General features: G+C 36.3%; 1 protein-coding gene across 6 annotated transcripts in view; it reads right to left on the reverse strand.

Moving 5' to 3' along the window:
• Positions 1-27,834, reverse strand: part of LOC129764865 (matrix metalloproteinase-14) — a 104,635-nt gene that overhangs the window by 67,858 nt on the left and 8,943 nt on the right. For all 6 annotated transcript variants that reach the window (XR_008741269.1, XR_008741268.1, XR_008741267.1 and 3 more), the window contains exon 2: positions 9,392-9,617. Coding sequence is in view for 2 of the 6 variants with exons in the window: in XM_055764416.1 (XP_055620391.1) it covers positions 9,392-9,496 (105 nt within the window). In the remaining 4 variants the exon portion in view is untranslated. The remainder of the gene's footprint in view (positions 1-9,391; positions 9,618-27,834) is intronic.

Genomic DNA, 27,834 nt, shown 5'->3' on the forward strand with positions numbered 1-27,834 from the left:
TCAACAATGCAGTCGTGTCTTGAACACAACCTCCTATAATTTGTTTTGAAAATTTTCAAGCTATTTTTATTGGGGCTCAAAATTTTCAAAATTAAGGCTAGAGTCAAAATCGAAAACCGATGATGCAAAATGCCATTTTTGGTTATAAAGAATATGTCTGCAAAATTTAAACCAAATAAAAAAATACAAAAAAACTTCGATCTTTGAATTTAAACGGAATCCCTCAACAACCAAACGCTACAAATCATGTTTTGTGCCATTTATGCAAACAAGTATAAATAGGAAGGACTCAACTCTAGTGACTGAGTCGTCACGTGGAATAAAATCCCCTGGCTAAATGTTCCAAACGATGTGATGCAGCATTGTCATGAAGACAAATGACCTCTTCCGTAATTCGGATCTTCTGGGTTCTACCTAAACCATTCCTTGGACAGAAATAAATTTATGGTTTCGAATATTCAGAGCTTAACCTCTCAATATTATGCGATCAACAATTGTTGTTGTGTTTGTATCAGATGGGTTATCATTGTTTCCGATCTATAAAACTCTAGTGCTTCAGATCATTATGTTGTACTATTAAATTATTGTAAATGTGATGGAAGCTACTCAATCTCTATTTGTTCATTGTCTTATGACAGACAACATTTCGTTGAGATTCAGTCTTTTATCGAAATGTAAATTCAAAAACAGTGACAGTTTCTTAAGAGAAGTATTGTTTGATTGAAGACAGACTTCGCTAAAGTTGTTTGAAAATTGATGTATTTCACGAAAAGAAACTAAAGTACACTGCTGAAAACTATATTTGGAAATGAAAGCTTCTTCGATAGAAAACAGTACCTTCATTTTTAATTTTTTTTTTGTCAACCGAAAATAAAGCTTGTAATCTTTGAACTATTATTTGATATCATTTACGAAATTCATGCCATTGGTAACACCATCTCAGATGGCAGCGAAACGTTGTGGGTGTAAAGACATTGGTCATTCAAGCAACTCTGCTTCCTTGAGAAAACTGATGTTCTTCTCGTAACATTTTTGTTCTTAATTTTTTTTTTAATTTTGATTTTTCTCTTACTTTCTTAGAAATACGGTGGAATCCGTTTATAATGACATCGAAGAAAGGTCATAATAAGCGGACGTCACACAAAGTGTTTTGTGAAGAAAAAACCGTATAATAATTAATATATAATTTAATATGAAAACTATATAAAACTAATTTTATATGAAAACCAAACTTCGTTGTGGAATTACATATGAGCGGTGGGGTTACCATATCTACAGAATAATCTGTATTTATACAGATTTATCTGACTTTTTGGAACCAAGAATCTGTAGTTACAGATTACAGATTTATTAGGTTTTCATACAGAATAACAGATTTTTCAAAATAACGATACAATATTAGTTATGACTTGATCTAAATAATATTTTTCCTATCTCACCATATATATTCATTTACATTCGAATCAGTCTGAATGAGAATCATTTTGGTATTCATATGTAGTGTGCAGTACTGCTTTCTCATGTTCAGTCTAAGGTGAAATGATGGAAAAATATGTGTCATCGGCTAGCTTTACAATAAATAAATAACACTGTTTATATTTTTCTTACTGAAGCACAGTGAATGCGAATTTCTACGTGGATATCATCAACATCGTCAAATTCATAATAATTATCATTGATTGGATACTAAAGCTAAGATTATGCTCAAAAATTGAACTTATATATTCAATACAGATTTTGATACAGATTTTCTGAGATAAAACTAAGATAAAAAGATTTTTTGAAACCAAATACGCAGATTTTATTATGGCAACCCTGATGAGCGGAGTCATAATAAACGGATTCTACAGTAAGTTTAACCCAAAAACTATAAGACTTTGAAATGTTTAAGTCAAAGAATGAAATATAAGAATTATTTGAATTTTCATTACACTACATTACAAAAATAAATTTAAAGAAATTCACTGGAAAAAAACATTTTCAAACTTAACATTATTTTTTCTAAAAAAAACTGTTTTTTTATAATTCAGAGATATATTTCAATAACAAAAATATCCCATATAATAATCAACAAGACATCCATAAAACGGAAGAAAGACACTTCTACAGGAGAACAGTTTTTCAAACAACTTGTTCATGTTTTCTTTGTGAAATTAGTACTAATGTTTAACTCGCAAAATTTTTGTGAGTTAATTCTCGCGATTGGAATATGTCAAGAGCTTATCAATCCCGAGAATTTACACATAATGATCCGAGTAAAACATTTTTTTTTTCATGCAAAAATGCTATATATTTCAAAAACTATAAAAGACAGAAAGTTTGTGTGTTTAACAGAAGTACAAATTCTAATACTGTCCAAAACTTTGCCGAATATACTATTTCGCTATTTTGACTTTAAACAAAATTAAGATTAGATTTTCAAAGAAAACATGAAACAATAAGAAAAACTTTTTCCGTGTAGAAGTGCCCATTCTCCGATGTATGGATGACTTTTCGATTGTCTCATGGACCATTCATAAACTTTTATGAGATCTTATAGAAAATACGTTTTTGAGAAACATAAATTGAATTTTTCGAAAAAAAAATTTCGATGTTTTTTTTATATTTTATTTTTTTTGAACAATCTTTTACATTTTCTTCTCTGAGCAAAATTGTGTATGTTGAGTATGTTCTAAAATTAACGGTTTTAAATAACCGTGTTATTTGTATACTTCTATATAAATAGAGATAATTTGGTGCCCGTTCCTTACGATTTAACAACAGAAAGAATTAACGAATTTTCATAATTTGAAATAATTAATGGGTATGAGAATTAATGTGAAAATGTTGAAATCAATTGCGTTCGAAACGCGTTTCTTCAATTATTGATTGCAATAAAAGTAGAGAGTGCCACTTTTTATTTTATCAGGAATATAGGTCGCGTTCAGAAAAATGATTTCGTTGGGAAACGTGAATGTTCGAAATTATTTGGATTAAAATATCAATTGTGGGGGGGACGAAGTTCACCTGGTCTGCTAATAGATAATAAACGTGTAATATTCAGAGTATCGTTAACTTTCGGATTAGCACTGTTTTTTACAATTACAATTTCATAAAGCTTAGGTAAAAATTGAAGAAAAAGTAAACTTTACACACAGTGTTATTTTGCTGGAAAAAGGATAATTTGTATCCATATTCTCGAATTTTACCACGAACATTGTTCAGCATGTCTCGATTTCGCGTCCCTTTGACCATTTTGACGTTTATAGCACTTTTTTTTATGAACTCAAGTCAGTGTTATTCAGTTGAAGATTTATAGACAATCGTATTGTAAAATAGAGAGTATGTTGACGTAGGTCTAAGTCTAATAGGACTATATGGGGAGTAAAATGAAAATTCAAACACTTAACATGTAGGAAATAACAAAATATTCTGAACGCTTATAGCTCGATCATTGGATAATAGATCGTAAAGATGTTTGAATTAATTAATTTTTTTAGATAAATATACGAGTAATTGTAAAATTTACACGCCAAATAACCGGCCGCTGCCCTGACCCTCTCCAATTTAAAAAAAAAATCCAAATTTTGCTGTCTTATTGAAGTATGTTCTCCGACTAAATCGGTGAAGAGTCAATAAAATTTAATAATATATTAACGAACATATTCAATACATTGTAAAAAAATACTCATAAATCGAACATAATTTTGAAAAAAATTATATCTTTAAACAACCCGTCTCAGCATTTTACATATTTCTATCAGAATACAGTTTTTATTTCAAAAAGTTTGGAGGCTTGTGGTGCCGCTTCAGACACACAAGAAGTTAGATATGATTTTTTAGTAATTGAAGAAGTTTCGTAATTTGTGAAATTTCAGCTTTTCAATAAAGTTAATAAAATATGAATATGATCGACATGCACCTTTACATGGACAAATAATTAATAACGTTATATCTTAAGACTATCCGTTTCTGAATTATAATAAATTCAATTCCACTTAAATCAAAGCTCTCCAATCGAGATGAGCGGGAAATGCTATATGAATATTTCGCAAGTTTTAGTAACTTTAGGCTACTTTAGTTACGAAAAAAAGTTTAACCTTTAACCTGACGTAATTCACAGGAGGAAAAAAATATTTCTACACTCAGAACTTCCGGATTGCTGAACTGGTCATCTCACCCCCGAACTTGAACTCAGTTGAAACCTTCGGTGGATCCAATTTAGAAGAATTTACGCCGAGAGAAAGCCGTATGCTACTGTAGATGAGCTCAATACTACTATTTTGGAACTTCTGTTGTTCTGCAAAATTAGGTAAACATGATGTTCAACTGAATCTGAAAATTGGTGATTCTGATGGTTTCAATACATTCAAAACTGTGAAAATCCAAATGGTCTCATAGCAACTAGACAGCACACACTATATGAACTTAATGTCATCTGAAGTACTAAGTTCTGAACAATGATAGAATACCCTTATTATATGCGTTACTACACTCTGTCCAACTTCTAAAAGACCACCCTGATTCTATTTCGTTGCAACACAAACATTTAGAATTTCAACAAGATACATTCATACATTGTGGAATGCTTAGAATAAAGTATATTTAACGTCATTTTATTTCAAAAGAGTTGTTTGTTTATTTATTGTGCTTAAATATGATAATTTCAGCTGTCCAGTTTCTATAAGACCACTTCAAAATTCATAAGTATTATCAATGAAAAAATCAAAACTATCGACTGATTTACATGTCAATAATTGGTAACCTTGCCATTTCGACTAATAACCCTGAAAATTCGTATTGGAATACTATTTGCCAAATTCTGCTGAACGTTTTTCTCGATATTTTTCCGTTTTTCCAAAATTGCGACCTTCAGTTCTTCAATTGTGGTGTACCGTTTTCCCTCAGTGTAGATTATGCGTACAAGGATCCTCTAAGATTTTCAACAGGATTCAAGACTGGAGAGCGAGCCAGTTAAATAAATTAGGTTTTCGGTTTAGCATTATTTTGCTGGAATGTGAATTTTTTGTGACGATATTCATGCAAAAAGGGTAGGAGAGAGGATCCCAGAACATTTGTGTAATCCTTGAATGATGTGAAAGCTATTTTGAGCTTTCCGGTTGCACAGAATCCCGCCCAAACCATGCACGAGCCTCCACCAAAATTCCTGGTTGAAAAATACTGTTCCTTCTTCCGGAAATCACGCCAATACCCGTTAAAACCATGAGGCAATCCAAATTGAACTTTTTTTCGTCAGTGAAGATAACCTATACATTGAAGAACTTTTCGTTATGGTACCGTAAACCGGGGTGACCATCCAAAAACTACAATGACTCCACGTTCCATACAAATTTTTGGATTTTTTTATATGGACAAAAGTTTACTTGGGGGAGTCTGAAATAGTCAAAATTGAGTCTTCATAGTTTATGGATAGCCCCTTAGGGGCCATCCACATTCGATTAACGTGGAGCTCTCTCCTTCTTACCGTATCCTTAAGGATAATTGAGTACTACTTGATGGGACCTTCCAATCCGACGAGAAATTTCTCTGATGCCAACATATTCTCGGTGAAATGTATCGATTTGTCTTTCTTCTCTCTCCGTGAGGACTTTTCCCTTCGGCATTTTACAGATTTAATTCATCAAAGCAACTAAAACAACGGAAAATGTAACTGGTCTTATAAAAACTTGACAGTTGAAAATACGAAAACATTCGTTTACGCTCAGCGCTTGCACACATAGATATGAAAATCATGCAGTGTATGGTAGTCACCAATACTACACACTAGAATATAAATTGAAGCATTGTTTGTTCACAATGACACAAAGCAGCAAGATCACCACCTGGTCTTATAGAAGTTGGACAGAGTGTATAAGGTGGTTTTATCTAAATTGGACACAGTGTACAAATTCAAAACATTAGTCGTAGAATTCAACAACAATTTACAATATACCATATCGGAACAGTTTCTGGGTTAACGATGAAGTATCAAGTTATAGAAAAACTTTTATACGTAATTGTAAAAAATGAAAAAAAAACAGGAAGTGGGTTATATCTATGGTATAACCGCAAGGGTAACGTAGGACTATCGTTGATTTAGAGATCATTTGTTTGAAGTTGAATCTGAATTCATTCTGAATGAATGAATATTTGGGGGACTTCGAAAACGAGAGCGTTACGTTGGAGGCACAAGGTCTTATGCATCCAATATTGGATACGGAAATATCCTACTGATGGGGAAGAATAATCTTCAGAAGCTATCCTGTTAATTGCGATTGATTGAAAAATCACAAAACCAAATGTATTTGGTCACAGTGTTACACGGATAGAAAACATTAAAATAAACTCTTTCACATGAATGTAATTTTAAATTCCCAGAGAAACTGGCAGATAATTTTCAGTAACGATTAGATATTTCCACATTTTCCTCGATACTGGAAGCCCACCAGTGGTTAATACTAACTCGATAACCATCTGTTAATAGCACTTGATTGAAACATATTTGGTCACAGTGTTACATGGATAGAAAACATTCAAATAAACTCTTTCACATGAATGTAATTTAAAATTCCCAGAGGAACTGGCATAATATTTTCCGGATCTTTCTCGATGCTGAATGACATCCAAACGGAAAGAATTCCGCGCGTGTATGTGTGTGTGTAGCGGCTGCTTCGAGATCTTCCCGGGGAACCGTTTGTGGCATCACTCTCCTCCTGATGGATTCCCTTCTGGCCTAAGGTACAGGCTCTTGGTGACACCGTTCATCCGCGCTTTCATGATAAACGAAGAGCTTCACCACAACAGCGACAACATGCTCCAATCGCTGTTCAATTTGAACTGAGTGGATTTCCGAGCGGCGCTCGCTTATATACCGATTGGTGATTTCAATAGCCTGTTTTGAAAGTAATTTTAAGACTATTGAAACAAGTTTTTGGATCAGAAAGTAACAAGTATAGAACGCGTAGACATTTTATCTTTCGAATGAAGTGTTTATCATACCATTTCGTTCAGTTGTTTAGGAGCTATTAACGCTCAAAATCTCGGTCTCCGGCGTAACGCTTTCGTTTTCGAAACTTTGATTTTACACCCCGGTATAGAAATGAAAGACGTAGTCCTACGTCAAAAAACAATTGTAAATTCGTCAAACAACTTATCCGCAAATCTATAGTTACCTTCAAAAATCATAAAATGGCATGAAGTGTAGATTCCCGATTAATCACAAAACCCTCCACAAAGACACACGTGTAGAATTACACTCGCGTCGTTTTATTTGTCATTTGAGAACAAAACATCGATCCGTTTACAATCAATATCAACTACACCAAAACAGAATTACAACATCACTGAACGATTGAAATATGCCACTTGTCACCTCGTGCCAGTCGTTTGTTTGTTCAATAAGTTAATTTATGAATTCATAAAAAGAGTGATGATATCGTTGGCCATTAGCCAGAGAAACTAGTTGTTGTGATTTTATTCAAATACGTTGATTTATATAAGATACGCCTCTGGTTTAAATTCTTCTTTCGCGTCGGTCCCCGACTATCTAACGAATATCTTTAAACGTCATCGATTCCATGTTCCACTCCAGGTGCGTTGTTTGGCATCGTAATCCAAACTAATCGCTAATTCGTTTTTAAAACTGAATTAGTGCCAAACTAACTCTGTAATAAAAAAAAAAGTTTCCAGTTTCACGAATGCGGTGGTTTGTTGGTGTGCGTTATATAGTCTGATTTCGTCGACGTCTAGTGGCGATATTAGTGCTTGGGAGATAAATTATTCTCTATCAGATCAGAAGGGAGTTACATTGGTGATCCCGAGTGCCAACCGGTGAAACATCTCAGTGCGAAACAAACAGCTTTCGGGGCGAACCTAGTGCGACACTAGGTTGAAACTGAGTGAATAAAAAAACGTTTTGACCGCAGTTAGTGTGGCAATGGGGTTGAAACTGAACAAAAACGCTATAAGTATTAATTCAATAACGCAAGTAATATTACGTTGAGATGATGAAGTTCCTCTAGGAACGTTAGTACCATCAGAAATTAATATGAAGAATATAAGTCGTTTTTTACTTATTGGAATACCGATATCGATACCATGAATTCAGATGAAATAATGATTCAGATTTCGCTCTATCATTAAATTGTCCGGTATAAAGCAAGTGTCGATGGAGATAAAGGTCGTAAGGAAAATAATAAATAATTTAATTGCTGCGACGAACAGATAGAAACCGTTAATCTGATCATTGTTAAACATCCATTTACAATAGAAGAACTCTATCGGCGTGACCGAAAACAATGAATCGATCACGTAATGTAATTGAATCTTGCATAAATTTGTAGCATTCAACACCTAAACCGTTGCGCTTGATCATCGTACTCATGTTTTTTCTACATGTCATTCGCGATTGCCTCAACAGCCTCTCTCAATCCAGTTTTGCGAGCAACGAGATTTTTTTAAACTCCCCCGAAAACTTCAGACTCAACAACTCCGTCAGTCGAATCTCCTAATACATATTCAGTTTCCAAAACTCGTTACATCGTTTTTAAAAATAGCTCTAATTGAAGTCAACGCTTAATATGACCCACAATTAAAGCCTCACGCGCACAAGCGCAAGCCCGGCGGCCAAAATCTGTCCGGAAGGTGGAATAAGATTACACTCACAATTAACTTAAACGTTTCGGGCTGAGCTCGACTGCATAATAAGATCATTTGCGAGTGAATTCATTCGCCAAAGACCATTTAGCCTGAAATGAATGTTGTGTTCGTGGTGTTATCACCAATCGATACGGTATTGTGTTCTGTGTGTTCTGCAACGAGGAGGAATTTGATGAGTCAACGACAGGTATCGATGGATCACCGTTTATAATTGGAAACCTATGAGCATCATCACATGCTGTGTACAGGTACAGAGGACCGGTTTTGTTGGAATATGCTGCACCGGAGAAAAAAAAGGCAAGATCACGCTGAGATGCTCATCGCTTTTAAATTGACCGGTGGAATTTATGTACGACCCTAGCCTGAGCACCTTATGACTTTCAGGGTTACTCCTCATTAGTCCCACCATAAAGACTAGACGTGAGATTTGGAGCATTCGGTCATTCAACCAAAACACATCTCGCGGCATTAATATACGGAAACAATGGAAACGGAATATTTCCCCGAGTATAAATTCAGTTCCGAGAACCAATTAATTCGGCAGCACTTCTCGGCTAAACGCAACCATAGCTCTGGCCAGTAAAAATCGCTGGGATTCGAGGGCGGCTTGAAGATTTCAATTGATCTTAATTAGTGTTATGTCACGATTCATGGTTTCGAAACGTGTCTTCGTGTCGCCTCTGATGCTGCTGGAGTCGGTTTCAACACTGGAGCGCGAATACATGTAAAATTGGACGCCAGAGGAATCGCTTACCTCTGCCTGTGACGTTGTTTGCACAGGTGTTGACACAACGGCAGTGCATGAGATGGCAACGAGGGCCAACGTCGGCCACAGCCACTGTATCCTGCTGTGGGGCATCGCGTCGTCGTCACTGCTGGCCGCCGATTCTGTTTGTGCCGTTACAGTACGGAACTGCGTGGGTGATTTTAAACTAGACGTGGAGAGAAACGGTGTTGCGATCCTACAGCGACATTGGATGCTGGAAAGAGGCGAAGAAGATACTTCAATTAGAGCGATTACCAACGCATTAGTTTAATAGTTCCTTATGAATGTTGTACACTGTATGATTTGATGATTTGCAGATGATAGTGTTTATTTGGGAGTGTAGATTTCATTTGGAATTGAGCATTTAAGATAGAAAGAATTCCCATTACAGTTCAAAATAAAGTAAATTTCAAATTTGTGTTACTCTGCGCCGTTGGCCCGTCAGTTCTTGGTTTCATAGGTTGAAACAATTTTTTTTTTTACGTATGTTATTATGTATGGAACACACTATTTTCGAAACTACTGCTTTTTCGCGGATCTTCAGTTTTTTTTAGAATATTTCAATCAAATTTTCGTACAAATGATTGCGGCTTCATTGTTCGCTCCCATAGTTGAAATTTCTTGGGCATGGTTGGCGCGTAGCCCCAAAGAAAGTTCCATGTTCTATTCTGTTGAATGGTTCAGGATATGATTTGGAATTTGATTTTGTTCTTTCCTTTCTTCGTTTAGCTGTGTTTTTTGGTTTGATCTAACGCGGGTTGATATGCTTAGAGAAAACTATCTGGCTTACTAGTCCTAGTGATAGCCGATACCGGGACGTATAATCCGTTAATAAAAGTATTTGTCATCATATTTTCATATGTAGACTTTAATACATTTACACAAGGTTTTATAGTATCAATAAAATCAAGTTGTAAATCAATCAATCGATGGCCTTTGGATTGAACTCACGGTCATTGGTTCAGGTAGCTGACAGGCGCTTTTAGACACGAAAACTCCTTAGTCAACAATGTGAAAATGTGCCTCATTCGAAAACACGATTTTCTTGCAAAAATTGACATCAATATCCATGTGTTCCAAAAATCCACCCGAGAACATACAGCGCTGCTGGTGATTTCATTCTTGCGTTAGGGGGAGAGTCTGTTTCAACGGATCAACATATCGTTGTCTAGCTCCAAACGGTTCTTTACATATTTCAGAATATACACACAAAGGTACAGAGCCTAGGTCTCATGATGGCCGTAGCCAAAAGCAGATTTTGAAGCTCGTTTCCTTGACCTTCCATTATTTATCTGAATTGGCAGAGGTAATTGAAAAAAAGCAATAAACCATTTGGAACGAATCATAACCTGTTCTCTTCAATACTAAATTTTGCTACTACAAGATGAACCCGATTATGTACTGTCTATAAATAATCCAATCTCGATTTATTATATGTGACTTGTTGCGAAATGTTGATTTAAATATTTTACCCTATGCAAACTATTAGATCAATCGGACTAAATTTTCTTGTATCGCAGACGTCAAAATTCATCGACATCGTAGGATGAGGTGTTAATCAAATCTTTTGATTATAAAATTGCGTTCGTTGTGTCGTTGCTGAACCAATTTCGAAGCTTATTGCTATTTTGATTATATTCAGAAAAAAAATATAGGAGGTTGTGTTCAAGATACGACCGCATTGTTGACGTAGAACTACGCTGTTATTTTATATAAGTCGCTTGTTTATACCTTCGGATATTATTCTATAATGCTGTGAAATTTTAGAAACGACTGCCTAGTAGAATATTTTCATTGTAGAATCAGTTGACGATAATTGATTGATGATTCATTCTTGCCCTCGCAAATCAATACACTAGCTGATTGTATGTCGCAATTTATTTCATGTCAATGCATTGAAAATTTACCTCGAACGCTATTCCGGTGGATTTTTTTCGCAATTCACATAGATTCGGCTACATTATATACATGTTGCACCAGTACCATTATTCCACATCTCATAACTGCATAAATATATAGTTGGCACCGCATGGAAACAACAACAATGACAACACTTGCAAGTGTCAAATATCATGCTACATGTTATTTACCATTGCCTCAAAGGAATCGTTCGAACAGTGTAAACCAAGCGCCAAACAAGCCATAGCATGCATACAAAGCCATTACATTGGTGGCTTGAAATTACTAGGAATATAAACACTTCTCATCATTTTGCGCTATTCTCAGAAGAAACACTTCTATTAATATTACTGGCCTCGAAAAAAGTTGCATTACTTTCTCATGCTTGAGAGAAGCGCAGCTGTCACCCTTAGTGGAGGAATTTTTGCTACTGGGAAGCGAAATCACATACAAAATTCCAGAACGACATTTACTTTCTTGGTGACTAAACAAGCGAAATAAACTATTTTCGTTAATATCAACCACCTCGAAAACAGTAGCACTGCTTCATTATGATCAATATTAGTTCAAATGCAATCCTAGTTGAAGGCAGTTTTGCGACTGGCACGCGAACCCAAATGTCTTATAACATTCCAGGAAGACATTCAAGATGCTTGGTATTCCCCAAATAATTTTTTGGCGCACAACCTTAACGCCTGCTTCGCCATAACGTCAGTTTAATGTGTTGATGCATTCTCAAAGGCCCCAACGAAGCCCTTATGATGACGAAAAACAAACAATGTTAACTGCTTGGAAAAAGACTGAATTATGTCACACAGCTTGTACTCTGCTGTAACACCCATCGATGCGAATTCGCTGATGAGTTTGTCAAGAGCGACAGCCTTCACCACCAGCACCAACATCGCGTGCATCATTAGATGACGCTTGCCTCGAAATTTTATTGCCCCTGGCAATGCGTTCGTTTTTTGCAGGGCTCGAGCCTGCCTTCCACTTCTTCTTGTTCATCACACACTACACGAAGCGTCCAGTTTATGACGCGAAAAGAAAAACACACGATACAAATAACGCGAAAAACGAACAGAAAAACCAAACGACGATACCCAAGTTGGATTACCACTGGTGGGGTCCAATCTTAGATCGAAGCCCAGCGAAGGCAAAGTGAACTGGATTGCTCAACAGTCCGATGCCGAATGAAAGTTTGCCTCACCGAGATCCACTGTTTATACTCTAGGCAAGTATTCCACTTCATTTTTCTACTTTTCCTTTGTTCATGGAGACTTTAAATCCTACGATTTCCCCTCCGTTGGTCGTCGATAAGTTGCTCGTTCTTGATAGCTCTGTTCGGGAAAGCACACAAATGGACAGAACAAATGTATGGGAAAATGGAAACGCTTGGAAATGGAAATGGAAAGTTTTCATGAATTTTAACCATTTATAAACTAAAGGATTCTAATGTATAGCATATTAAACGAATTTTAGGGATATTCCGATTCGTTTAGTATGTAACTCACCAAAATCCGTTCACGGCAACAATAGTTATTAACGATAACTTTATTTCATAAAAACGTGATCTGTTTTCTGATTTGGCACCCTTCATGAAAGATGTAGTTCTACGTCAAAGATCGCTCGTTGGTAGCCAAGGGGTGAGACATAGTGAGAACGTTAGAAACAGCGTCGAAAATGCGAGCGAACCGTCAACTATTTTTAGACATACAACTTTTGTCCACCAACTCTGCAAATGTTCGTTTACTGAAATGGTGAATTCCTTCCAGAGCAATTCTACTTTTGGGGTATGGAATTCGTTCTCCAGATCTTGAAAATTACCATCGTAGAATCCTAGAATTGCTTAAACTACAACTCCGGAAGAGGAAAACAAAAGAAGCATGCATGAAGCATAAATCTGTTCTCCACATCAAGCTGCACAGATATGTTTTGTTTTCATTTCATTCATATCAAGAGATGAATCTCTAGTGATTTCAAGGAAAAACACTGAGCATAATAGTATGAAATTCGACCCGCGGGAAAATTTGTACCAATCTGTACTAAATGAAGAAAATCTTGTTAGTATCAAAGAGACGTCAAAATTCGCAGTTCATTCGTCTTTGACATACACGGACAAAATCATGCACCAGGTGCTTCTTTTAGACGACGACTGGGGTGCGCAAGCCAATCAAAACGTGGAATTTGGCGCAGTTGGAAATCAATCCAAACACATATTGCACGGTTCCGTATTTTTAAACGGTTTTATTTAACAGTTCGGCTGGAAAGTTTACAATGTAACGCAGTAAAACTATTTTTTGTGCAAAATTCAATTTATCGGTCCTAAATTTCTTGCCAGCGGGTATTCTCTTTGGGTCTGCTAACAGAAAATAGTCGCTGGGGCCAGATCTGGAGAATACGGTGGATGCAGAGCAATTCGAAGTTTAATTTATGCAATTTTGCCATCGTTTTCATTGATTTGTGATTTTTCATTTTTTCTCACAATAATAAAAGTTGCTTCACTCTCAATACTGTAACTCACGAACCAATCGACCGATTGCTGTTAAATTTTGACACATATCCATTGAAAGATGGTGCTTTGTGATAGTCAAGTAGATTTTTGCAAGAGGCGCCATCTAGACGTCAACCTTATGAACTTTTCAGCCGAACTGTTATATATGGAAAAGTAAATTCATTTTTGAGTGGAAAATTTTAATTATTCAAATAATTGTACTGGTGGGGTAAAACGGGCAGTTGCCAGTGGGAGTAAAATGGACTGTGAAAAGTTTGTTTATTCTACCCCTAAGAAATGCCCTGTGTCTAAAAACGGAAATCAAATCGCCAAAGGTGGACTTTTTTAGAAGCTGAATGGAACCAATAGCAAAATAGTTGAGGGTCTGTCCGTTTACACTACTGAAAAGCACAATATCACAATATCACTGTATTAATTTGATTTTTCATCGTTTAACGGACATTGGTTGGTTGAATAAAATTATTCTTCTCACAAGCTATAAACCTCTACGCTACATATATCACAAATATGTCCATTAGAGTGCCAATGAAAATGGCCATCTCGAATTTTCAAAGCGAACTTGATTAAAAATGTTGATTCCCACGAAAAACTACCCTATGCAAAATATTAGCTCAATCGGAATTCGTTTAAAGTATCACAGCGGTCAAAATTTAAGTTTTTTGAAAATCGAAAAATCACCCAAGGGGGGAAGTAAAGGAAATCGGATTTTCAAAAAAAAAAATCGTCAAAAATCGACTTTTCAGACAAAAAACAGGAAGTGGGTTATATCTATGGTATAACCGCAATGGGGACGTATGACTATCGTTGATTTAGTGATCATTTGTTTGAAGTTGAATCTAAATTCATTCTGAATGAATGAATAAATGAATATTTGGGGGACTTCGAAAACGAGAGCGTTACGTTGGAGGTACAAGGTTTTATGCATCTAATATTGGATACGAAAATGTCCTACTGATGGGGAAGAATAATCTTCAGAAGCTTTCCTGCTAATTGCACTTGATTGAAAAATTACAGAACTAAATGTATTTGGTCGCAGTATAATATGTATAGAAAACATTACAATAAATTCGTTCGCTTGCATGTAATTTTCAATTCCAAGAGGAACTGGCTGATTATTTTGCAGCAACGACATCTTTCCGGATTCTCCTCGATTCTTCTCGAAATCCACCAGTGGTTAATGCTAACTCGATAACCACCTGTTGATTGCACTTGATCGAAAAATCACACAATTAATTGTATTTGGTCGCAGTATTAAATGGATAGAAAACATTATAATAAACTCTTTCGCTTGAATATAATTTTCAAGTCCAAGTGGGACTGGCAGATTATTATACAGCAACGATCACTTCATTCCGGATTCTTCTCGATAACCAGCGAACGTAAAGAGTTGCACGCGTGTATGCGTGTGGCAGTTGCTTCGATACCTCAAGCGGAACCAATTTCCGATGCTGGTACTTTCTCGGCCGTCTTCTCTTCTCCTTCCGATGGATCGGCTTTTCTGCCCTCACTCACAGTTCCAAACAAACTGCATCTCTTTCAGGTCAGGTCAGGCCAGGTAATGAATCCCTCGATCCCTCGCCGTCCAGCTCGTTCAATTACGATGTTGCCTTGTCGATGTCCTCACGAAAAATGAATACGTTTCACCACCAGAATATCGCTTATATATGCTTTTTGTGCGTGATTGAATGTAGAGAAGGTGTGGTTTACGATGTCAATTCGGAAGGCAAACTAGAGGGGAATGAACTCTCTGAGTTTGAAACTTTCGGCAACTGAGCATTAATCGATTGAAAATTATATAATTTTCACGATGCGAAACATTTTCCGTTGCGCGCGCATACAATATTGGATACGAAAATTTTCTACTTATGGGGAAGAATAATTTTCAGAAGCTTTCCTGTTAATTGCGATTGATTGAAAAACCACAAATGTATTTGGTTGCAGTGTTATATGGATAGAAAACATTAGAATAAACTCTTTCGCATCAATGTGTTTTTCAATTCCCAGGGGAACTGGTAGAGTATTTTTCAGCAACGATTAGATTTTCCCAGATTTTCCTCGATACTCGAAGCCCACCAGTGGTTAATGCTAACTTGATAACCACCTGTTAATTGTACTTTATTGAAAAATCACAATACCAAATGTATTTAGTCGCAGTGTCACATGGATAGAAAACATTAAAATGAACTCTTTCGCATGAAAGTATTTTTCAGTAACGATTGGATCTTTCCGAAACTTTCTCGATGCTGAATGGCATCCAAACGAAGAGTTCCGCGCGTGTATGTGTGTGTGTGGCGGCTGCTCCGATCTCTTCCCGGGGAACCGTTTGTGGCATCACTCCTGATGGATTCTCTTCTGGCCTAAGGTGCACAAACAGGCTCTTGGTGACACCGTTCATCCGCGCTTTCATGATAAACGAAGAGCTTCACCACAATAGCGACAACATGCTCCAATCGCTGTTCAATTATAACTGAGTGGACTTCCAAGCGGCGCTCGCTTATATACCGATTGATGATTTTAATAGCCTGTTTTGAAAGCAATTTTAAGACTATTGAAACAAGTTTTTGAATCAAAAAGTAACAAGTATATAACGCGTAGACATTTTATCTTTCGAATGAAGTGTTTATCATACCGGTTCGTTCAGTTGTTTAGGAGCTATTAACGCTCAAAATCTCGGTCTCCGGCGTAACGTTTCGTTTTCGAAACTTTGATTTTACACCCTGGTATAGAAATGAAAGACGTAGTCCTACGTCAAAACGACCAAGCGCCAAATTGCGTTTCATGCAATTTGAAGACATTTGGCATCAAAAAGTTTTTTTCGAAAACCCCGATGGGTGATTTTTAGGTTTACAAAGAAAACTAAAACTTTGACCACTGTGCGACAGTAGTAAATGAAGTCCGATTGAGCAGATATTTTGGATAGGGTAGTTTTTCGTAGGTATCAACATTTTTAATCAAGTTCGCTTTGAAAATTCGAGGGTCTTTTTTTTCTATACATCCATTGGCACTCTAATGTCCATTACCCGTATCGAAAAATATCTGATCGGTATGTTTTAATTTCAGTAAAAAAAACATTGAAAAACACTTTTTCGTAAAACATTTGGCCAATCCGGTCGAAAAACAGTATATGGAATGCAAACAACTATCTTAAAGTTTTGGGAAACATGAGTTTCCAAAGATATAATTGAAATTCTTTTTAACATGTCCGTATTACCCCCACCTCCCCTACAGAGTTATGTGGTGGAACTATAATCATCACTATAGTTATTGTCATCATCTGTTGTAGACAAATCGCGGTTCACAATCAAATGAATATAAAAAATAATAACCAAACCCACTAAACCGATTAGCAAATCGTTCGTGAACACTAAAATTTTTGGGTAATCACGTCCCTCTAATGACCGGAAGAGGAATTTTCCCGGCCACACTCCTCCAAGCAAGTCATGAGTAACATTTGTAGCGTTATGTACTCAGAATTTAGTGAACTTATACTATACAGTCACAGTGTCAATATTATGCATGCGTAACGATCTGATAAGATACATATACGTAGGTTGGTATCCAGTGATAGTGATACTGAGACAGTGGTGCAAGTTTTTCAACAATTTCAAACATGAGGCTCATTCTGGTCAAAGTCAATGTGTGGTTGGTAAAACCGGCTAATAAAAGTTTTTCATGGCGTTTAACGTAAAAATATCATAACACCGTTATCATCCACCATAGAACGGAGAGGAACAGGCCTAATAATTCGTAACCGTATTGAAATATGCACGGCCAAACATCGCTATCTTATCGCTTCGTTTGCTGTCTTATCGTCCAACCTACGACAGTTTAAGTTTGCGAACCCACAGACACAGACAAAATTGCACAATTGAGTAGTGGTTAAGGTCTTCCCGAGTCTTTCGCCATCGCCAGCATTCGTACTGCCGTAGAAGGCTAGACGGTTTCTTAACCCGAACTGGCAATATCCATATTGATATTTACTTAGCGCATAATCAATCTGGCGTAAAGGTGGTTCCAGTTGATATGGAAGCCAAGAATGCAGCTTGAACACCAGCGAGAGCGAGTAATTATGTTCCGATTGCGAACGCGTTGTTCAGTGACTGTGACACACAGAAATAATGATCCGCTGGATTGGCAGCGACAAATTGGCATCACCGAAGCGATGGATAATTTCCAAAGCATTTTATCGCCCGCAATAATACTCCATTTGCTACGTTGTGAGAATGGGAAGAGCTTCTGAATGGCAAAGTTGTCTTTCGAAACTGTCACCGGAACGCTCTCATACTTGATGACTAGAAATTTGGTGACCTTTCGAAGGGCTTGTATCAAGTGTCACTAATTTGTCGCGCCATTGAACGAGGTTGAGGCGAAATGAGTTACCACGCAGGTTGAAGCAATTGTGCGAATTCAGTTGTTGCCTTTATATTTTCTACTTTCTAATACATGAATACCTGAACAATCATACGCGTGTCATCTGCAACAACATTTGTGAAATATTGTTTTGCGTATGAGCTTGATTATAATATGTTTCTCACCATAACCATCATTTTTTTCTCTTTAATAATTCCGACGAGCAGCACTGACTAATGCCTCCATAAGTTGCATTCACCCTGATTTTCACTATTCAAGTGGCACGCCTCAGCAGCGAGGCCGCGCCGAAAGGACACAAAACAAATCAGAAACACACATCGGCTATCAAAGGTTTTTGCCTCCCACAGGTCGAAACATCCATCGGCAGCCATCACCGCTGGTTCGGCGCAAGTCGTTGTCAAAAGACGGACGATTTCGCATAAATAAGCCCAATTGGCGAGTCCGCTCACGTTCGGCTCGCTGGCAGCGTGTGGAAATATTGGAGGAAAAATATGGTCGTCGAGAATTCTACCCCATCCCGATTCTTTATTCAAATCAATGAGATGTACATTCCTTATACACCTGCGCGTGGCCGTTGGCCAATTGTGTCCCGAAACTCCTTTGCGATTCGTTCGATCGCTTTGGGACACTCCCAGATTTGGTGACTTGGGATTCGCGTCACTGCGCCAACGTCAACCCGGTTGAACTCGGTTGAACCCCCAGAATGTCAGAAATGTTCGGCCTTAGACCGAGCCCAGCAAGCGCCCCCCAAAGGCCAAATCCAACGAGAGCTGAGCGGTAGTTCAGTCGGGCGGTTATTATACAACCTCTCGCATATTAATTTTGACGGCGGGAAGAGATTCCCACGGAGGATGCCTCTTTATGATTACTTGCCTCAAGGTGTGAGGCGCTATGAAAACGATAACAAACTATTAAAGCCGGTTGGCACAAGAACGGGTGGCGTCGGATCGTTTCTGAATTAACAGAGCGAGAATTTCCGCATATCGGCCGTCTACTGGGAGCGCGCTAATATGTGCTAATTGTGTTAGGAAGCCACAACATAAACATAGAACTATACTGGAATGGAATGTGCGATTTTTTTCGTTTGGTTGAGAGAAGAGAGACATGGCCCGGTATTATATCATGAACAAACTGAAGTTGACGTGAGAAAAATTACATTACCATGAAATTCGTAAAATCAAATTTACTCGCTGGTTACGTTTAGCAGATCATCGTTGCAGAGGCATAATTTCGAAAACTCCATTGATAAACACTGCGTTTCACGGTTCTCGATCACTATGAATATAAAATTCAGCAAATCTGTTCGCTATCTAACAATCCGTTTGGATGATATTTGATTTTTTATATTCAATTTCTAAAAAAAAATATTGCTTTAATTATTGTATGTCTTGCAGTGTCAGCAAACCAACCAATATTTCAACAAGAATTTGGTAGCCATAAAGCATGCAGGACTTCTAATGGGGTTGTGGATTCAAGACGCAGCAGCATTTCCTCATATTTAAAACAATTACGTCAAATAGTTAGATGTTCGCAGATCAGCGGCAACGGTATGTTTTAGTCTGATTCGGCCAGTCGTCATCACTTAAAATCGGTTGTAGAGTAGTCAACTTCATGTCAAAACAAATGAATCTAATTATCTGAATTTCAAATCTTGTAAAAATTCTCCGTAATTGCAAATCAGCGAGTTCATGGAAGCGGTAGAACAAATGTCAGCGCTCGAGATATTTGTTTGAAGAGGAATACATATGCAGTTTCAATGTAATCAGGGTGTCAACTCAAAATCCGAAAAAAATCCCTGATATTCCGTGATTTTCCAGTAATGTTTTAGAAAAAGACTTGTAGACTTGCAATCATTTCTTTTTACTAGTTCTGTAGTTATAACTTGAAACATTTGATTGGCAAAAACAATGAAGCTTATGAACGTATGATGTTATCCAAGTTGGAACATAGTATCATAAATTTGCATAGTACAACTGTTTCCTCACGCATGTTTTCATAAAAACATTCGGTGTTAATGGAAAAGCAGAAGACCATTTTAGGTAAAAAGTTACGTAAACCCATTCTTCCCAAAAAATTTCCATTTTTCAGATCATAGTGAGCAAACTTGTTGCATTTGTTGCTAGTAATATTGCTTCAGTGCTAAGTCTGCTGGAGCTCCAATGTCAATACGTCCAAAATCAATCAAATATCAAAATAGTCAATAGTCAAAAGCTTCTAGAATCATTTTCCTGTCAAATTTCGATCGGAACTAAGGCCGAAAAGATCAAAAGAGGATACGACTTTCGTCGTAGAATACGCTTCATAAGACCAAGATTTGTCTGTCGTAAAATTTAAGTTTTTTTTAATCAATTCATCCATTCCAAACATTCCAAACAAAGCCAAACATCATCATAGAGCTCATTTTATCACGACTTAGTTAGACCTTTTCAGCTTTCTGGCTGTCATGAAACATGAAACAACCATGTCTTTTCAGAAGTGACTTATGTCACATATCTGTTTCCAGACACCACAGCATCTCAGTTTCGATAGTATGGGTTTCAAGCATGAATTTATCGATAGTTTTCGAAGAAGAACCAAGGTAGAGAATTGATTGTAGTTAAACTGCAATATGGAACGGAACGGCATATGGAACAGAACGTGTACACTAGCTAGTTGCAATCAACCATAACGAAATCCTCGGATCTTGCAGTTAGTTTTACCGGCCATTTTGAACTTAGTTTTGTTATGCTTCCTATGTTACAGATAATAGTAATATTATATTTTTGGAACACACAAATATTTTTTTTATAAATAAACGATGAAAATTTGAATCAGTTAACAGTCGGTGAAGCGTACCAACATTATGATTTTATTGTACCTCTCTTCTGGTTACTCGATCATATCTGCCAAATGTCTGCAAAAACAGCTCGAATATAGAAGCCGTCTACTTTTGTGCTGTTTACCCTTCGGAAGGACTAAGTTCACCTACAGACAAAAGCAAACAACATATACTGAAAAACCTACAGAGAGTCAAACTAGTCAAATACATTTTTTTTTGGTATAATTAACATTCTAATTACTGTAATAATCAAAATTGTAATTTGATTATTGTTTATTTGATTATTTGATTATTGAATTTATTTTTTTCGAGACTGGTGATGAAAATCTCAGATATTCCCTGATTTTCCTTGACATTGTTAGAATTTCCTAATATTCCCTGATTTTCAAGGAAGTTGACACTCTGTTTTTTTAGCTTTGACACTGTTTGGAAAAACTTCAAGCTTCAATTTGATACGTCAATTATTTGAATCGGTCCAATGGTTAAAATGTTATAAACTTTTGAAAAAAGCTATATTGAAAAAAACGATTTTTCAGACCATCGGTTTTGAAAAATCATAACTTAGAAACGATAGAAATAAAATCTCTGGTTTTTGGATATGTTTCGTAAAAAAAACCTCTTTTTTCAAAGAAAAAAACAATGTCCTGTAAACTATAAAAAAGCAAATACAATCAATAATTACAAAAAAAAAACAAAATCCTTATTTTACAAATGCAATATTTTTTTCATAAAATACCAAATAATTGTCATTAATTTGATATGTCGATCTTCTGAATCGGTTCAGTAGTTCGAAAGTTATGAATTTTTGAAAAGAAGTCATTTTTGGAATGAAAGAAAAAAAATGGGCGCCCGATTGAAAACATTAAAAATACGGGTCAACAACTTCAGTAGTTTCAACACATTCAAATCTTCGGGTCAATTATTAACAATCATACAACTCTTAGATATTTTGTCTTTCGAATGAAGTGATTATCATACCACTTCGTTCAGCCGACAAAGATTTATTAACGTTGAAAAACTTTGAACTCCAAGCGTCACGCTCTCGTTTTCGAAACTGTGAACTTACACTCCGGTACAGATATTAAAGACGTAGTCCTACGTCAACATTATTTTCCTTTATTAATGAAGAAACCGAAGAGTCGAATTATCAATAAATGATAAGAGATTTCAATGAGGTGATCAATCATCCCAAAGAGATTTTTTTATGTACAAAGACCACAATTTCATAAAAATAGTATTATTACCAAAGAGCCTGGCTGGGTAAGGAAGAAAAAAGAGCCCCCAAACCAAATCACCCGCTCTATGGAAAATATTGTATAGGGTACCAAATAAGGAATTTTGACTATTTTTTTGAAATATTTGAAAAAAAAATACTGAAAGTACATCTTACTATGATGTATCGAGAAATATTATCAAAATATTTTTTCATCAAAAATTTAGGTTTTAAAAAAATCTTGAAAAACTGATTTTATTTTTGAAGATTCAAGAAGAAGGTTTCATTAAGGCTTCGGTTGCTGGAGTGATACGATTTCTCTAAAAATACACGTTCTTGTAAAATGTACATCTTGACATTAGAAACCATCCGATCAGAGTAGCCGAATATTATCGTCCCGAAGTGGGGAATACAGTGTTACCATCGACGGAGCGAAAAAAAATCTTATAAGGAGCTATTCGTTTTTTTTTTTGCGTGGGCGGTTAATCTGGAAGACCCTGTAGGTCAAGTGTCGATATGTTCAGTTTTACGTATTTAATCTACAATTTACAATTTTTTTATGATTATATTCATCGATTTAATAAAAATAAAAAAAAGCACACGGTGAAAATTAGAAAAACATTATAAAGTAATTGATTTACCGCAACCTGCTGTTACTTCTCCTCAGTATTTTGACAAATATACGGAAGATTTGTTGGGAAATGCTCATGCAGACCGGGCCTGACTCCAAGTGGATACTCCCGTATCAATAATGTTTTTTTTTTTTTTACAAATGTTGTTACATTCGACAGTGTGTAGGTATTATATGACATTTTGACACTTGGATAATATTGCAAATGTTTATTGTCACATAATTTTCACCGCTCTGCTATCACAATTGGAAAAATTTTATATTTCGATTTTTGACAACTCTATGTTCACTAAATATGTAATACATTCTGTCAAATTTACAATGCGAAATTTGTGTTTTAAATAAAATGCTTTATTCATCAGAAAAATCAGTACATTCAAAATATGCTTCTTCTGAATCAATATACTTTTTTCAAGAAAAATCCATTCATCGAAACATTTTTTATAGCTGTATTCAGAAATTGCCCTAAAATAGTATGGTCAATCCTCGATACATTATAAAAAAAAATCATAAATATAAAAAACTCTCACGTACAAATTTCAAAGCTGTGTCTCAAAAACTGAATTTAATAATTCCAAAATTTCAAACTGATAGCAAATTGTACCGTAAAGCGCTCCAAAGTTCTGAAAAAAATCACATATCAAAAACAGGTAAAGGAGGTGGGGGTAAAACGGAAATGTAAAGAAGAACTTCAATTATATCTTTGGAAACTCATGTTTCCTCAAATTTTTATGCAGTTTCTTACGATTCAATATACTAGTTTTCTACCTAATTGGTCAAAAATTTTACAAAAAAGTGTTCTTCAATGTTTTTACTGAAATTAAAACAGACCGAAAAGTACAACTTTTTTTTCGATGCGGGTAATATGGACAGGTTTGTAATATATGAAGCGTAGTGGTTTGTCGTTCGCGAGAGGAATAATTTTATTCAACCAAGGTTTAATCTCATCACGAATTAATCCACCTAGAAGTGATATCGTGCATTTCAGCAGTATAAACGGACAGACCCTCAACTGTTTTGCTTTTGGTTCCAGTAAGCTTCTAAACAGTCCACATTTGGCGATTTGATTTCCATTAATAGACGCAGGACATTCCTTAGGAATAGATTAAACAGACTTTTCACAGTCCATCTCACTCTTACTGAGAACTATCCGTTTTACCCATCGGTACAGTTATTTCAATAATTTAAATTTTTCATTCGAAAATGAATTTACTTTTCCGTACATACCTAATATCGCTTCTCTGTTAACTCTCAAAACGAAATATAACCAGCAGCGAATTGAATTTTGATATTAAACCACTCAAAAATCAGGTTTTGTTTCCCTATTCCACTTTTGATGCCATAGTGTAGCTTAAATATTATAGAATAACATGTAGAAGTTGTTCTCATCGACAGAAATTTGAAATTCAAAATTTAAATATACAAATCAACCACCTGTTCATTTTACTCCCACTGTCCGTATTACCCGCGGTTCCCCTACATATAAATGACAATTATTTTTTAATTGATCTAAAAATAAAAAATAATACATTACAATTATAGATTTTAGGAAAATAAAAAAAATATTATAAAATAAACAAAATAGAAAAAATGATAAATGAAAGGGGCGTAAGTGACTCGATCGAAATCTCTTCATCAACTTTTTCTTTAGTTAATGACTCAACTGGTTCCATGGATCCATTTTTGGTTTGCTATAGAATCCGATAGATGAGGCTCAGATCTATCTTTCACATTGTCAAACACAGCTGGGAATGTGTTTGCAGCTAAGTTATGACCAAAAGAGAGAGTCGATGTAGAGAAATCGATTATGTCACTTACGCCATTTCCTTTTAAGCCCCTCAAATGATAAATTATGAATATTTAAAAAAAATTATTATATATTTTTGTACCGAGCAATTCTCGGAATTTTCTGAAAAAAAATCACAAATATCAAAGAACACATACGAACATATTTAAATAGAAGTTAACACAGTATTGGGTCTCAAAATTCTAAAAAAAAAATCAAAATTTTATAAATTTATATTTTTTTGTATCTGTTAAAATTCCGAAAAAAATCACACATATTTAAAGAGAGCGTAGAAGCATATTTAAATAAGAATGAGTGTAGTACTGAATCTCTTAATCCTCCAAAAAAAATTTAGTTTTTAAATTTTTGATGAATTAATGTTCTGATAATATTTCTTGATACACCATAGTATGATGCACCTTTCAGTATTTTTTTCAAACTTTCAACTCTAATCAACCGAGAATTTTAAAAGTACGTTTTTTATTATAAATCCTATGATCAACCTCATAGGGGCTTCATAGAAAAATAGTCAAAATTTCTTATTTGATACCCTATACAATATTTTCCATAGAGCGGGTGATTTGGTTTGGGGGCACTTTTTACTCCCTTTAGGTAAAGTTTAACTTTACTAAGAGGAACATCAATATCGCGAGGACAAGGCAGCTACCAACAGGTTTAAAAAAATCATAAGAAACATTCGACCAACATTTGAGTGTACCGATTCGGCAGTAAAGTATAACAGCATAATAACAACACCTTCATGCATGGTCAATCACGTACAAGGTATCTCGTATGAAGAAATTATATGCGAATGTAATGGAATGATAGAAAAGCTGTAAAATATGTATATGTTTCAGCAATGCATAGTATTCAAGAGTAGTGCTTTTATTCGTGTCTGACTTGCCCTCTATTCAATAACGTACGCATATTTTTCGACGCACATTTATCAAACAATCCACCTATGAATTCAAATCGAAATTCGAACGACGCGTCCCAAAGCGGTTGAGCGGCTCGTGTCCAGGCCGCGTTAGAGAATGACTTGACATCAGACATCCGATCGAGCCGTCCAATCGCTCAACCTCCCCCTTTGAGTGCGAAGACATGCGGAAGATAACCCGGGCCGATAATGATGCCACACTGATTGATGCTGTCAGCCGTTGCCCATTATCACCAACGCGAAGAACGTAAATTAGAAGAATATTTACAGCGATTCTAGCGCTATATCATCGGGGGGAGCCAAAGTCAATCGGCCAATGCTAATCAATCCGACACGTGAACGTGAAGATAATTTTTTCCGCGGAATTAAAACAAATAATTTATTCCGGCCAGCAGTTTATAGCGATTCAATGTTGTTTTTTTTCTTCTTATTTTCTGTTTTGCTTAGTGTCGTCCGCGTCTGGGGCTTCAAGTACTGTACATACACACAGCCATGGCTGCCAGACAGCGGCGCACGGATTCTTTGTCCAGAGGCCGAGTCCATATCGAAGGTGCTCTCCAATGAGTCGATTATTTATTGATCGCTGTCATCTACGCCTCAAGACATTCCCTTTCTTGTGTGCCTCTCTTGGGCAAGTGAAAAATACGATGCAAATTTGAGAGGCACGATGACCTTCCGCGGGGCCGTAGACACAAACCTTTTGACGCAGCTTCTGTTAGTCACATTCCAAATTCTGTATTGAAAAATTCCTCATAGCAGCGAACTCCAAATCGTGTTTGAGTTGAAACGCTCGTCTCCACAAACAACAATGTGACCCAGGACGGAAGCGAACTAAAGCCTATAAACTGATTTATAATTTTGGCGGTTTCTATGACGCCGGACATAGTCACAATTCTAACGGTTCCGAAACAAACCCAGTGGTGGTAAAAAATAACAGTCGAAGAAAGCGACATACAGTTTCAAATAACCATGTGAAACCACCGAGAGGGGAGAAACGTCGAAGGAAACCCCAATTCAATTCAGTGACGCTGGAAAACAGTGATAAATAGTTCCCTACTGATAGTGCTACCCCTCCGTAGACAACGAAGCGTTTCAGCTGCTACCGAAAACAAATCACTTTCGTTAGCTCTAAGTAAACACAATTGTTATAGTTCTCCCACGATGTCGGGCTGGGGAAGAAAAAAAATATAAACAAACCGCTGCTCATTACCGACCCGATCCCGACTAAGTTGTTGTTTAGAACGGCACAAAAACAAATGTGCGTGAAAATCATCCCTCCCGAATCCTGCGTTTGACGCAAGAGCGCGCGCATCAATCAACCGCACAACTTTTTTTTTTTATTCAAATGTTTTGCATCTCATTTAGGGAGGGGGATAAACTACGAACTCAAAGGTATTCGCTAAGTTGTGCACTTAATTAGCTACGGACATGCAAATAGTTCAACTTTGAGGGCGTGTGGTCCGGAAAAAAACACACGAGGCACGCTGAATCGATTTGAATGCAACATTAGAGTAGCGCACTCGGTGGATCCATTAGGGCATGCGACGAGAACTTTGCGGTGATATGCGAAACTGTGTGGCCGATGAATTGAAGATAATGGGTATAAGCGATGATTCGGGCCACAAAATGTCGTAGTGAGATAAAAAAAACTCTCGAACGCCCTCGCATTTGATGATAAGTTCTAGCTCACAATAGTTTGAACTGAGTTTACATAACATTTATCTACGACGAAGGAACTTCTATAAACTAAAGCGTTTCTATAGCATCGCAAATAATACTTTTATCAACGAGATATTGTTTTTGTAACCGCGGCGGCGTTGTCCTGCATTGCATATTCCCAACGTTATTAGTTGGCTGGAGAAAAGCATCAGATAACTTCATTATCTATTGAAACCTGGATGAATGGAAATGATTCCAATCGGTAAACTATTTATCAATTCAGGTTCGCAAGATTTCATAATTGATGATTGCCCTACATTTTATTAATACAAAATCAAACGAACAGCACTCAACAACAATAAAATTAAAAAAGCGAGATGCAACATCTTTTCAGGGATTTGTAAGTTGTAACATGCAAAACTACTCTACCCTTACACCTATAAATGCAAACAGTAAAAGGTGATCTTAAGCTTAAATGTGAAAAACACCACTTTAGGATATGTCCATCTCTGGGTGGATACTAAAACTAACGTCAATGTTCCATGGACATGTCAATGCCAAAATTTTTTTCACAGTTTCTCAGACAGAAATACTACTGCCATACA

This window comes from Toxorhynchites rutilus, chromosome 2 (genome assembly GCF_029784135.1).
Source record: "Toxorhynchites rutilus septentrionalis strain SRP chromosome 2, ASM2978413v1, whole genome shotgun sequence".
In the NCBI taxonomy this organism is placed as follows: domain Eukaryota; kingdom Metazoa; phylum Arthropoda; class Insecta; order Diptera; family Culicidae; genus Toxorhynchites; species Toxorhynchites rutilus.